Source organism: Sinohyriopsis cumingii, chromosome 9 (genome assembly GCF_028554795.1).
Source record: "Sinohyriopsis cumingii isolate HCF-2022 chromosome 9, ASM2855479v2, whole genome shotgun sequence".
Taxonomy (NCBI): domain Eukaryota; kingdom Metazoa; phylum Mollusca; class Bivalvia; order Unionida; family Unionidae; genus Sinohyriopsis; species Sinohyriopsis cumingii.
This window is the reverse complement of record NC_142969.1, coordinates 18742393-18758340: the sequence shown is the minus strand read 5'-3', so window position 1 is coordinate 18758340 and position 15948 is coordinate 18742393. Positions and strand designations below refer to the sequence as shown.

At 35.2% G+C, this 15948-nt stretch overlaps 1 protein-coding gene across 2 annotated transcripts in view; it reads right to left on the bottom strand.

Annotated features, from left to right (window-relative positions):
* Positions 1-280: 280 nt before the first annotated feature.
* Positions 281-15948, bottom strand: part of LOC149791334 (uncharacterized) — a 101412-nt gene continuing 85744 nt past the window's right edge. For both annotated transcript variants that reach the window (XM_089969875.1, XM_089969876.1), the window contains exons 6-7: positions 8536-8721; positions 281-7702 (exon numbers count right to left, since the gene is read on the bottom strand). In XM_089969875.1, coding sequence (XP_089826001.1) covers positions 7529-7702; positions 8536-8721 — 360 coding nt within the window. In that variant the 3' untranslated portion in view covers positions 281-7528. The remainder of the gene's footprint in view (positions 7703-8535; positions 8722-15948) is intronic.

The window sequence follows — 15948 nt, the reverse complement described above, 5'->3', positions numbered from 1 at the left end:
GAGTTAACTAACCATGACTTTGTCAATATCAAGTTATTATACTAACCACCAACTTCATTGATATTAAGTGCATGACAGTTAACCATATCGCTGATATCAAGTCTCTAACCATTAACTGACCACCCTTATTTGTGATGGCATGACAATGATCATAAAAAGATCTCCATTTTGCTAAAAACACTTCAAGGAAGAAATAAATAGGTGAGACAGTGCCGATCATAAATGGATTTCCATTTTGCTAAAAACACTTCAAGGAAGAAATAAATAGGTGAGACAGTGCCAATCATAAAATGATTTTATTTGACATTTAATCTTTTAAAACACAATTCATATCAAAGTAAAAACGTATCTAAAACTTCTCAAGAGCCATTATGCAAAGGGAGGTAACCCAGCTTTGGCTTTAAGGAAAAGTTCATAGTTAATACTAAAGCACTGTTGGGATAAATTTCAAAAATTAAACAACTGTACAAAACTGAAGGTGAAATGAAAAGCAAGAACACACAAATCAAACTTCATTACAATGAACAGTCTGAAAGACAATACAATTCTCCAGAAGTGTTGTCTTACACTTTTTGTGGTAAAGAGGCCATACAAGTTTAGGCATAAAAAAATCAGTGAGTGTGTACTATGATCAGAAATTTTAATATAGCATTTGTAAACCAGTGGGAATCAATAACATGTTGATTGGGATCTATGTAATTATTCAGAAAAACGTTAACACACAACAATATACAATAATTTTTAATAAGGCTTAGTTTGGTTTTGTGGGATTTAATGCCATTTCAGCACATGATAGGCTATACACAGACCTGCCAACCCTGATGAGTCCATTTCAGTAAGGCAGTTGATTCTTTTCTATTTCACATGACAATGGCAATCATATCTCATGCCATGAGACATATACAAATTGGCATGTGATGTCCAATAAACATAATTGTGTCCTTTCAAGCCTGTATTAACAAGAATCTGAATATTCCTTTTATTCTTCTAATTATTAACTCTTTTCTAGAAGCTTATTTTCCATTTCGTTTCCAACTTGCATTGCTTTCTAGATGCCATTTAAAAAAATTCTATAATCAACAGTTTGATCATGCAGACGCTTCACATGAACAAATAAGTACAGCTTAAAACATCTGCTGTAAGGTTAATCTGGTTCCCTGACTAATTCACTTATTCTAAGATGAAACCCAGATCAAAATAAAACAAGGATGAACCAATTATCTGGATTTTTCAGCAATGATCATTTTTCGTAATTTTTACTAGTATGCTGCAAGTCTGTATTTAAAGGGTAATTTTCATAAGACTTACGGCAAAATCGTAAGAGTTGGCAGGTCTGTATACATGATGGTTGCTGAAGGAAGAACCTCCAAACCATAGGTAGGTGCTGGAAAGCAGTCTCACATGTTGGTCAAGACAAAATTCTATTTTCCAAGATAAGATTGGGTTTAATGCTGCAAAAGAAACTATCATCTAGTCTTTTCTTCAAATATAAGCCAATTTTCTTTAATAAAGTTAAATTATCTTAATAAATATCTGTAAATTTGCCCCAAAACATTATTTTATGCAGATATATACCATTCTGTCATATATCTTGACTAACATTTCGAAAAATAAATAATACAACTGACTTGGAAATATTACTCAAATGTATAATTGCAGCATTCTGATTGGTCAAAATATATCTAGTATCTTATTTTAAATCATGTAATGATTCTATAGGAAGACTTAACCTAAAAAAATCACTACTGTGCAAACGCATACAAAATTACTTTTATCACTGTATTTTATTTCCAGAACTGTTTGTATTCCTAAGATACAAGTTGTTTAGTTGTGGGTTAATGCCATTTCTTAATGCAAGATAGCCCAACCATGGCAGGCATTTTAAATGAAAGGATGTGAGAAAACCCCTGTAAGAAACAGAAACCCATGGGAAACCACAGGCAAGCTGTCTCACATGCTCACACTAGCCATGCCAGAGACTTGCGCCAATGCAAAATGAGGAGAGGTGATAGTGATTCATAAAGCCAAGCCCTTTAAACCACTTGGCCATCTATGGCCCCAATACAAGTTGAAATTCAACAAATGAATTAATAGATCAGAGTGGCAATCACTGATGTGATTTAAAAATGTATGATGAATATCACAGAGTTCACTTCATAGCAAAACTAATTATAGCAATAGTGAAACGGTGATATATAATGGTGACATTAAAATGCAATTTTTCTTTGATACAGAGAAAATAAACATCTTATTTGTTCTGTATTTGTTCATGTTTAAAATTTATATACAGAGCACAAGGATATTTTTCAGTCCTTGATAAAATGTACATGTGCAGAAAGTACAAGCACTGCTAAGTTAAAAGTTATGTAAATATACAATGAAAACTAACAGCCTTTTGTTGTGTCATGGTAGCAATTTTGATTCCCTCACATTGGCTCCATACTGGTACTTTTCAAGGATAGTTCAAGGACAGTCAAGGAGCTTGGTAATTATCTCGTTCTTTTATCTTACAAAGAAAGAAATCTTGTCTGACATATATTCCAAAAGACCATTCTATCCTTAGGGTACCTTAAAGTAGGAAATAAATTTCCTTTATTTTAAGCATTCCAATCATCAACATCCACCAAACATATTTAGATTTGTCAATGATATAATTGGCTAACAAAGTTTCATGGTTCCAGTCCATTCCAAATGATACTGCAGCATTCGCCGACTGAAAACATCACCATGTACAATCACTCAATCAATGATCGCACATGTAAACAATAAATAATGATATTCTATGCATGCATGACGAGTTTTTACTTTGCGAAGAATTAAAGGCACTTGTGTGTGTTTCTTAAAAAATATACCACATGATGCCTCCTGACATCTAAAAAATGTAATAAATATGAAAAGTATGTAGACCAAGCTGTTCTCTGTGTTCTTCATCAAAGAAAAAGTAAAAGAAATAACCATCAATAAAGCTAAGTGTTTGGATAAGGAAATATCACAACCTTGCAAAAAAAGTATTACATAAAATCTTGTTTAAGGCTTCAAAGTGATGGATGGAATAAAATGCTTAGAGACAAATAATTTTATTTTTATTTCACTTAGAGTAAAAATACATTTTTAGGATTAATGGATATTTGCTTGTACCATATAAATGCAATTTCTATGTCCTACTGGGCTATAAAACAAATCCAGCTGTTAAATATTTCTTGTATTGGAAAGTGCATGAATAGAATGTGAATTTGATTACAGTACGCTATTACCGAAAGAATAAGACAAATTATTTAAAGAGAAAATAAAAATAAATTATGGCTTTAAAAACAAAGACCAATCCGTGTCTGAGCTTATTAAGAAAACAATAACCCAAGTATAAAACTTCCAACATTTGCCAAGACAATTTCTTTGCCTTGTTATCAAACAAACAGAATGAAATTATATCACTAGAGAAAACTTGAATCAATAATTTCAAATCAGGCTGTTGTTGACTTTAACAACATTTTTTTAAAATATATATAAAATTCCAAGTAAGTTAAAAGTTTACTTTTCTATAAGAAAAGCGTGTATGCTATATAATTCATGTTCTATTTACAACATAAAAAAGTTAAAAATATATATATTTCCCCTATCTTAAGCAGGGGTTGTAACCCTAAATGTCTTGCTTTTGAAACATGAAAGACAACAGTACATCATGTTTTTATAATGGCGTACCAAATGCATGCTATATTTCTCTAAGTGAACAGTGCATTTATATCATAAATAACTCTAAAAGCTTAAGCAATATATTAATATTTACAACATGGCTCACAGCCGGAAAACAAAGGTGCACAAACTTACTGTAAAAACTGTAAGCTAATGTAGTGCACTATGGCAAATAAGATGGAAACAATGGAACATCCAACAGTTAAGGCACATTGTATGTCATTTGTACCAAGAATCTAATGTGAAAATATTGCTAATAAAAATTACATTATATAATCTAGCTTTATAACGATGTTTTCTGATGGCGTTTATGTCGACTTGCACCGCTGATTTCAACTGTTATCAGTTTCATTCACGAAAAAGGATTAACATCATGTTCTTTACTATCAGCCAACATAAACACACCACCAGACATTGAAAACTGAATCAAATATAAAACATAATGGACGGACTGACGGACAGATATCGGTAATGCTACTTGTCCTTACCACAAATGTGGCGCATAAAAAAAAACACATTTCAATTGAAATATTTTGATATTTTTTTTTTTGCTATTTAAATCTATCAGAACTATTGAATAGACATGAAATACATGAAGTGTGCAATTATACACAGATGAAAGCAATATGTTCATTTATAGCACAAAATTTAGACAAACAAATTTTTGCTGCAAAAAGTTGATTTTTTTTTTTTAATATAGGGCCAATTTGTGACATGTATGATGCAAATATTACAACTGTCAACCTAACTTAATGTAGTGATCAAAAAGTAATTTATGCAGTAGTTATGTTCATTACTTGCCCATAAATTATGGATATTTATTAGAATTGCATAAAACGTTAGAAGTCCAATTTCATTTCACATTTAGATACTATTTTTCCACAACACAACAAGAAATCAGATCTATATGAACAAGTGTTTCACAGAAAACAATGTTTGCCCATCATCATCACCAGCAGGATGAAGTATTTTTATCACAAAACAGGAAATATCAGCATATCACGGTACAAACATACATCTTAGCTACCAGAAATATGTATGCAGATATCAAATGTGAATAGTGTATAACATTTCATTCTTCCCAGCAAACTAACAAATTTATTACCTTATAAACTTTGCATAAACTGAAAATACAATGTGAATCTTTCATCTGCCATCATGTAGATGAGTGCTTACAAACAGGATGCTAGTTGTAGCAATTACCTCCCTTGGACCTAAAACACACTGCTACCAGACAACCTGAGAATTGTTTAATTAAAATGTAGCCTTCTTTTTGGGGATAATTTCCAGTGGTGTTCTATGCAGTTTTGTTTAGCAGTGGATATTGCCAGTAATCTTGCAGCTTTATTTACATCCCCATTTTAAGTCATGTGAACATCTTCGAGTTGGTAACCCCATTTAAATGTATTTTAATAGAAATTGTGGATTTTTTATCATCTGAGCAATCCTTTACCAAGAATTCAGTTTCTGAGGTAACAAATGCTGATGTTACATTAAAGTTTAAGCTGAATACAACAGGTGATGTAGAAGATTCTAGATTTTCAGTGACTTAAATATTGAACAGATTGCATTAACATTACTAATCACAACATTACTGCCTTTGCTGCCCACAAAGTGATACCTGCACAGGGAACGTTAACATTACTGATGACAACAGTACTGCCTCTGCTGCCTGCAAAGTGATACCTGCACTGGGAACATTAACAATACTGATGGCAACAGTACTGGCTTTGCTGCCCACAAAGTGATACCTGTACAGGGAACGTTAACATTACTGACGACAACAATACTGACTTTGCTGCCTGCAAAGTGATACCTGCACAGGGAACGTTAACATTACTGATGATGACAGTACTGACTTTGCTGGCTACAAAGTGACATTTGTATAGAGAACTTTAACATTATTGAAGTCCACAATGTGATACCTGTACAAAACTTTAACATTACTGATGACTACAGTACTGCCTTTGCTGCCTGCAAAGTGATATCTGTACAGAACATAAACATTACTGATGACAATAGTACTGCCTTTGCTGCCTGCAAAGTGATATCTGTACAGAACTTTAACATCACTGGTGATGACAGTACTGACTGCACTTCGCATTGCAATATATATGTATATACAGGGAACTTTAACATTATTAATGATAACAGACTGACTTTGCACTTGCACTCCACACTGCAATACCTATCAAGGGAACTTAACCTACGATGATAGTACTGCATTTGCTGCCTACACAGCAATACCGATACAGGGAATGTTAACATTATTGAAGTTCCCATAGTGATATCTGTACAGAACTTTAACATATGATGACAGTACTGACTTGCTGCCTGCAAAGGGATACCTGTACTAGACTTTAACATTACTGATGATGACAGTACTGACTTTGCAGTCACTGTACTGGGACCTTTATCATTATTCATGATGGCCTTACTGACTCTGCCGTCTGCGGAGTGACACCAATGTCCATTCACAGGCAAGACAAATCTATCTGCAAAGTGACACCAATGTCCATTCACAGGCAAGACAAATCTATCTGCAAAGTGACACAATGTCCATTCACAGGCAAGACAAATCTATCTGCAAAGTGACACCAATGTCCATTCACAGGCAAGACAAATCTATCTGCAAAGTGACACCAATGTCAATTCACAGGCAAGAAAAATCTATCTGCAAAGTGATACCAATGTCCATTCAAAGGCAAGAAAAATCTATCTGCAAAGTGCTACCAATGTCCATTCACAGGCAAGAAAAATCTATCTGCAAAGTGACACCAATGTACTTTAACAGGCAAGAAAAATATGTCTGTAAAGCAACTCCAATGTCCATTCACAGGCGAGAATACAAAATGCAACATAGAGGCTGAAATCACAAAAAAAAAAGAAAAAAGGAAGACATGATTTTTCTATCAGGATCTTATTTTGCTTACAAAATCTCATGCACTTATAAAAAATACATACAATCTGATTTCAATTTCGATAAGTATATCCTTTCACTTTAATGAGTAAAAGAGTTCACAGTTTACCCCACTTTTGCATTAAAACTGGATGTGTATTCTCAAATGTTTTTACTATTAAACCAACACCTTAACTTCAAAGACCTAATATTCTGACAGTCTATATCATATTCAAGTTGAAATAATGAAAATATTATGTGGTTCATCAATGTGCAATATCCATTTTAGCTTTCTGAGCTACTGGTTGGTGCAAAAAATATTTGTAACATGGGGCTACAAATAATTTAGTCTTCACTGTCTACCCGTGTTGAGGTTTGTTTACCTGTGTTGAGGTTTGTCTACCTGTGTTGAGGTTGTCACATGCACTACAAATAAAGCTCTGTTCAATAGGGACTTTGTTTTGCAGCCAAACTCTGCATTCTCAAAAGTATTTCAATGAGATGAAGTACAATACTGGGATGGCAGAATTATCTCCCTTGAAATATTCCTTGTTCATATGGATTTTTAAAATTAATTTTAGCATAATGCTGTCATGGCTGAAATACTTGGCTCCAAGGGTAACGTAATTTACGTAATACTGAGAACACTCATAATGTTTGATCTGAATTATTTTTAACTGCTTCATCAACATTATCCCTTGTGATCTGTCTTGTCACCAATTAATATATCAATTCAATCAATCAGCATTACTTCCTCTTCCTTTCTTCCTTCATGATACTTTTCCTTCTCCATCCAGATGTATTATTATGGGATGAATAGCATATCCATGATTAAGGGTTGCTACGGCAACTCTGTGTATGAGTTCAACCATTAATTGCTTCACATTTTGGCCACAACCTACAGACATTTAATCTCAGTCAGACGCACCATAGTTGTGATCATTTACACTGCTGAGCCCACTTTGGAAGGATCCTCCGTCTTGCATTTGTAAACCAATAGTTAATCTGGTTGATTGTGAGACCAGTCTGTTTGATCAACATTGCTTTTTCATCATCATTTGGATAGGGATTATCTTTGTGTTGTCGCAACCAGTCCAACATGATAGCCACTGCCTGAAATCACAAAAGTATCATGTTATTAGCAATTGTTTTAATTGAATTTCTAATTGTTACTAACAAGACTTTTATTAATTGCAGCAATACATGTCCATGAGAATCAAGGGTTGGTTTTGCTATTGTTGTTTTGATCATAAGAAATCCATTTTTCAAATAACCTAGAAAAAGACAGGAAACAAAAAGCATAACATTGGGCTTAAACCTATGACTCTTGCCTTCAGAACTGATCTGTCAAACCCATACTTCTAATCCACTCTGCTACTGGTGCGTACATCTTCCTGGTCAAGCATTCTGTACAGTTTATTTGGCTAAAAGTTCCCTTTTCTGTGGAGATCAAATGCCAGAAAAAAATCCAAATACAAATAAAAGGAGAACAATTAATGGCTGGAGTTTGATGAAACTTGAAAAAACGTGGTCTTATCAGAATCCAATAGACTATTTTTCTCTTCCTGCTATGCCTGTAGGTATACAGTTTGATCAAACTAGAAATGTGTCCAACGAACTGAGATACACCATCACAGTACCTAAATGCAAAACTTAATGATTGATGGATGGATTTATTCAAATAAGATATACAAAGGAAATACTATATGACTACTATTGGATAGAAATATTTGAATCCACTCACTACTGCAGATAGGGAAAGAAGTAAAATTACATTTTCCCTTTGCAACAAAATGCCTCACAGTACATAATTTACTTGTTTTGCCGCATTTGCTTTTTTTAAATTTGTATTTCTTTGCTGCCTTTTTTCAAACATGGCTAAGAGAATTCTTGATGTCGTGACATTTGAAGAAACTGACAAGGGAGACAACTCAATGGTTATTCACCTCTTTTGGCAGACTGGGATGTTTCTTGGACTCTGTTTTGCCACCATGGTTGCTACTGCTACTGACCATACTACCATTATCACTTGCACAGTCTGCCAGGTCATGGAGAGACTTGAATTGGGGGGAAATCATGCCCTGGAAATCCAAACCTTTCTTGGCCATCGGAGAAAACAGGTCACCTGGAAGCTGAAACAAAAGGCAATATATGTTATTGACAATCAGCAAACGCTTGCTAAGATCTAATGGTTTGAGAAAATTATGCACCCGCACCCCCACGTCAATATTTCCACCACCAAGTATCTGTCACAAATAACAACACTTTCTTGCTACATTTTCATATGTTAAGAAACTTTGACCCCGTAGTAACATAAAAGGTTTGCAAATGACTAAAGCTGTTCAAAAGGTACCCAAGTACCTGCCCATTCATAATTACAAGGGTATAAAATTTGCTATAGTGCACCCATTTAGTTCATGTAAGGTCAGATCTCAAAGATCATATCTGTCGATGTCAGGAGTGAGTGAAACAATAATGAGAATAGTTCAATGCTTGTATTGTGTGACTATTGTCAGATGCGCATTTATCCATCTTAGACCTACATCTACTGATCATATATTTTCAATGTATGCGACCATTTAGCTGTGTAAATCGAACAGTTCTCATACTTTCTTTTATAGTAACTGTACATGACAAATTTCCAAGAAAAATAGACGGGTTTCTTGAATTTGAGACCACATGTCACAAACTCATTATAGTTTGATAAAAACTAAAGTACCAGACCAGTGCATATTAAAAAAACATGGTGACAAATATTAAGTGAAACAGGCTTTTGTGATGTGACTTGTGGATGTTATATGACTGAAAAATGTTACTGAAGAGGGATTTTGTTAAATTTGAACATGTTGCATCAAGAAAAGGACCAATCAATAACACTTTACAAATTTTGCAAGACGAATTAGACAGTCGTGTTATACAGCATTCAAAATTTGTGGACTTGATTTCATGCTCTTTCAGTGAAAGTTAAACATGTAGACTATTTAAAGTGAATGATGTGTATAAATAATTTATCATTTTGTATTTTTGTCTGTATTCTTGTACTAATTCAGACAGATATAGATGATTTGTGACAAGAATTTTAACAAACTGCAGAACCAGGTTAGTAGCACAAATATGTTCTTCATGCGGCTTTCTGTAATTATGATATATAATAGATTAACCTTTTTATGTTCTTTACGCTTTTTCTTGCCACTTATATTGGTAATAAATATGGTCGTATCTCTCAGGGTGATTGGCATTTATGAGCTTACATTAAGCATTTCAGGTTTACATTTAATATAATTTCTGTTTGATCTGGGTAACCAATCATTAGAATAAATGGATACTCTACAGACTTTTCATAAAATCTTGACTGCAGTTCAATACTGTACAATACATTCTTGTTTTAACTTTTGCCAAATCAAGATTACTAATGAAATCTGCAGTTTGTGACTGAAAAAAACCTGAACTTGCAGTATCAAATTCTAGAAAACTGCAATTGCATGCATGGATGCACATACATTTTCAATAGATTCAGTGTCCAAGTTAACAATTGTTTCACTTTAACTGGACATGCATGACATGTCCTCATTCTTGTATAATCTAAGCATCTACTCTAGAATTTATTACAAAATTCATTATAATTTCAAATAAACTCACAAGGAAAACCCAGCTGAATGCATTAAAATTGTGCATCACATTTTCAAGCTCTATTTAATTCTATATTCCAGAAATTCCCCTTTTTTTCAAATGGTGGGGTGAACTTCCCTAAAATTTATCTATAATTTACCTAATTTATTCTAGAATAGACCCTGAATACTCTATGAACATAACATGTCTCAGTCTTGTATACCCTAAATGTACATATCTCCAATATGGTGCATACTGTATGTACATGACATGTCCCCAGTCCTGTATATACTAAATGTACCTTACATATCTCCAATATGGTGTATATCTTATGTACATGACATGTCACCAGTCCTGTATATACTAAATGTACATGATACCACTCCAATATATTGTATGTTGTATGTACATAACATGTCCCCAGCTCGATATATATAAAATGTACATTATATCCCCAGTTCTGAGCATAATGTATAGTCACTGAGTACAAAGTGCTCAAACAAAACCAACTTGATTTTCATACATGCTTCACAATGAAAAGTGCTACTGATCTATATAGCTTGGACAGTTGGTTTAAAATTAGTCCATAATTCAAAACAAGTTCACACCCAAGTGTTGTACCTGCCAGTGATAGCGAAAACTGTACAGTAAACCCTGACATGACATCACCACATGTCCTAGTAATATTAATACCTGTACAGTAAACCCTGACATGGCTATCAACTCTAAATATATATTGAAACCAATACAGAAAAATCTGTCCTGACTTCACAATATGTGCCATTAATAAAATGACACCTGTCCAATAAAAACTATGTTGACTTTACATGCCCCAAAAATAGTAATACCTGTCCAGTTAAACCTGTACTGACATAAGTACATCCCAATAACAGTAAAACCTGTACAGTTAAACCTGTACTGACTTAAGTACATGCCCCAATAACAGTAAAACCTGTCCAGTTAAACCTGTACTGACTTAAGTACATCCCAATAACAGTAAAACCTGTACAGTTAAACCTGTACTGACTTAAGTAGATGCCCCAATAACATTAAAACCTGAAGAGTTAAACCTGTATTGAATTAACTACTGTCCCAATGATACAGTGAAACTTGTACAGTAAAACTTGTAATGACATCCCAGTAATACAATGAAACTTTTAGTTGCTTAGCTACACATCCCAGTAATACAGTAAAACCTGTAATGACCTAAATAGCATCCCACTAGTACAGCACATGAACAACATGTAGGGTAAACCTGTCCTGCCTTTGCTACTCCACCCAGTGATAATGTAACACGTACAGTAAAATCGGTCATGCCTTTGCTCCTCCACCCAGTGATAGTGTAACACGTACAGTAAAATTGGTCATGCCTTTGCTACTCCACCCAGTGATAGTGTAATACGTACAGTAAAATTGGTCATGCCTTTGCTACTCCACCCAGTGATAGTGTAATATGTACAGTAAAATCGGTCATGCCTTTGCTACTCCACCCAGTGATAGTGTAATACGTACAGTAAAATCGGTCATGCCTTTGCTACTCCACCCAGTGATAGTGTAATATGTACAGTAAAATTGGTCATGCCTTTGCTACTCCACCCAGTGATAATGTAACACGTACAGTAAAATTGGTCATGCCTTTGCTACTCCACCCAGTGATAGTGTAACACGTACAGTAAAATCGGTCATGCATTTGCTATTCCACCCAGTGATAGTGTAACACGTACAGTAAAAATCAGTCCTGCCTTTGCTACTCCACCCAGTGATAGTGTAACACGTATAGTAAAATCGGTCATGCCTTTGCTACTCCACCCAGTGATAGTGTAATACGTACAGTAAAATCGGTCATGCCTTTGCTACTCCACCCAGTGATAGTGTAATATGTACAGTAAAATCGGTCATGCCTTTGCTACTCCACCCAGTGATAGTGTAATACGTACAGTAAAATCGGTCATGCCTTTGCTACTCCACCCAGTGATAGTGTAATATGTACAGTAAAATTGGTCATGCCTTTGCTACTCCACCCAGTGATAGTGTAACACGTACAGTAAAAATCAGTCCTGCCTTTGCTACTCCACCCAATGATAGTGTAACACGTACAGTAAAATCGGTCATGCATTTGCTACTCCACCCAGTGATAGTGAAACACGTACAGTAAAAATTAGTCCTGCCTTTGCTACTCCACCCAGTGAGTGTAACACGTACAGTAAAATTGGTCCTGCCTTTGCTGCTCCACCCAGTGATAGTGTAACAAATAAAATCGGGCCTGACTTAGCTGGCCATGTGAAATATGTACACTTAAGTCTGATAGAAAACCAATTTCACCAATAAAAGGTGGTCTCTTAAGACAGGTACAATCTCTTTTTAGATGTAAACATTAACTGTTAACCCATGCATGAAAAAATGATCTTTCTAATAATCAGTTCCAGAGTTATTGCAGGCACAATTACATTTTAAAAAATGTCATTTGTGAACTGTTTTTAAAATTCACTGCCACATTCAAGCTATATTAATACCTGTCTACAATTAAAGGACATGATTTTGTATTTCCCTAAAGTGTCCTTTATGGACAGGTTTGACTGAATTCGTACAAATAATATTCCTATCCAAAATCTTTCACTCACCAACACCTTAAGAAAACTACACATTAGTGAGGCTTACTAGACATTTGCAGCATTATCCTCACACAGTTATCCCTAACCTCCCACCAAGTATTCTCACTGTTATTACAAACCTCCAAGTATCCTCACTGTTATTACAAACCTCCAAGTATCCTCACTGTTATTACAAACCTCCCATCAAGTATCCTCACTGTTATTACAAACCTGTAAGTATCCTCACTGTTATTTCAAACCTCCCATCAAGCATCCTCACTGTTATTACAAACTTCCCACTATACAGCAAAGCAGCATTGGCCTTACTCAGCTATCCTCAACCTCCCACCATTGTACAACAAAAGCAATATTATCCTCGTTCAGTTATTACCAACCTCCCAACACTACAACAAATTAATATCATCCTCATTCAGTTATCAACAACCATCCACTATCGTACATGTACGCAAAAAAATAATAATCCCAAGCTCCACTCCCAGGCTATTAATTAAGGTGGGAATTAAATTCTGGAACTGTAGAGCACACAATCATATCCCAAGGTTTGACATCTTTATCTTCAACGGTGTAGGAGTTATTTGACATAAAACATTCATATCTGGATGGACAGGATAATAATAATCCCCATTTTACATTCAAAGTGTTGGAATAATAAACAAGAAAATGATAATATTGTGAATGATTGTGCTGTATCAATTTGCCATATCGACCTGGTGGACTTAATGATGTAGATGGATCACATGAACATGCAGATTTTAGCTCCAGATTATAAAAAAAAACAACAGTACTCCAGGTCTCTATTGTTTCTTCCAGTTATTTATTGATTTCCTAATGTTAAAGGACTGACACTACACAACCCCCCAACTTCTGTTAAGGTGTAAAGAACACAGGTAAAAATCAATGGTTCCCATGCTACATCCTGTGGGGTTCTCATGCTACAGTTTGTGGACAGGAAATAATCGACTGCATGTAAACTTTACTCAATTCCGAAACTTTGTGACGAAACAAGAAATGGTGTGTCTCACCAGCACCCCATGTTATGTGTATTTAATTAGGTATGCCCATATACATACTTATGTATGTATGCATACATCAGCACCACCCTAGCTACAAACTGACAGGTAAATTTTGTATTAGAAAAGGCACATCAAAGATATCAGGAAAAAAAGAATGTAAAACCTTTTTAAATGGGGCTGAAAATAGAAATGACCCATGGGAGATTAAAGCTTGTCCGAAAAATGTAAAAATATGACAATTAGAACAAAGGTTAACCAAGACTCATTAGAGTGGCTGAAGCTCTAATGGACAAGAAAGAATTTCTAGGAATCCAAGATACGCCACTTCTGTTTATTTCTTGAGCATGTAAAACCATCCCTGATCTTCAGAAACTCCAACATACCAAATTTTGGGTCCCCTGAGTGGTGGAGTGTTCTATGGCACTTGCCTTTACAGATCACTGACATCTCACCTCTGTCAGCATGGGTTCGACTCTTGGCTCTGCCAACAAGGGTATATGAGAAAGCATATAACTCCCCGCACGTCAGTGATATTTCATGAGGTTTTCCCAGGTTCTTCCTCCACCAGATATATTGGCTGCCATGTATAGCCTATGCTGTGCTGAACTTGGGGTTAAACCCACAAACTCAAATTTGGTAATAAAAATATTTTCTTATGCCAGAGTTACCTTTTCCCAAGGGCAGTTCAAAAGTCTTTCTACTGGCATGTTGACCCTGAACCCAAGATGATTCAATGTCAAGATACGACCATATGTAAATACTGACTAAATCTAAAAATCACTAAAATGATATCATTTAGGTATTTTTCACAAACTGGATTCAGTTATAGAAAACCCGAGTAATTAGTGATAACAAAAAGTAATAGCAATGCTGGAGTTAAGGACAGAAAGATTCGTAAAGGTCAGTGAGTTATTTGCTCGAATGTTGCAGAATGTTACGGCATTGTAATTGTAATTATGTGCAGTATGTATATTTACTTACTAGTATTGTTAGTACATAGAATTACCTTCGTATTGTTTAATTTACATGCGTACTTGAGAAATGAGCCATGATTATGTAGATTGCTAGCTCGTAGTCAGAATTAATATTGTAATTCGCTATCTGGTTACTTCGTGGTAAACTAGTGTATTTATTTATGTGATATTCTAGATTTTGCAATTGTTGAATTAAATTGTAACTTTGGAAATGGTTGCAGTGTAAATTTAAATAATATGGATATTTGAATATTTGCGTACACTTGTGGGAGCATAATGTACAGAAATGTGATTGTTGTGATATTGTTCAGAATAATAAGATTAAGAATATATTGATGTGACGCAATTTAGTGATGTCTGTCTGATAAGTAGGATACCGCTCTTTATTGCAACGTTGTTTTCTATAAGAATGTGTGTGGTTTTTTATGTGCACAAATGCGTGACCGAAGATGTAGATAGCCTCTATCTGATGATCGATTGTTGATTTAGTGTGAGCAAGATGGCTAACGAAACATGCGAATGTCCTTGTGTTTCCACAGGAAGCTTATGGGGACAGAACTAATGGGTAGTCAAGTCCTGAGTCTCAGAGAGACAGGATAGAACAAGGCAGTAGGCAGAGAACAAGTCTAGTTACTAGAGAAAGAGCGGGCCCCAAGTGGCCGAGTGGTCTAAAGCGCTCTTCATTACGGATCACTGCCATCTCACCTCTGTCTGTGGCAGTTCGAGTCTAAGATTCAGCCAATATGGGCTTGTGAGAAAGCTTGCCAGTAGCTTCTCGTGGGTCGGTGGTTCTTTCCGGGGTTTTCCGGGTTCTTCCTCCACCATTAATACTGGCCACCATGTATAGCCTATCGTGTGCTGAAAAATGGCGTTAAACCCCACAACAACAACAAGAACAACTAGAGAAAGAGCGAGAGAAGGGGGAGGAGAAAAGAAGAAAAGGGAAAGAGGATAGGAAGAATCACAGTACGGAGAACGCCGGAAGGAGGAAAGGAATTAGCAAAGGAGAGCACAGATGAGTAGAAACCAAGTACAGGGGAAAGCCATCTCACAGTATAATCATGTGATGAAATAGGTTGTTACATGGTCGAGAGGAAGAAGATTGGTTGAGAAATTAATATCGTTTAAATTGTATTAAATTGTTATTCTTT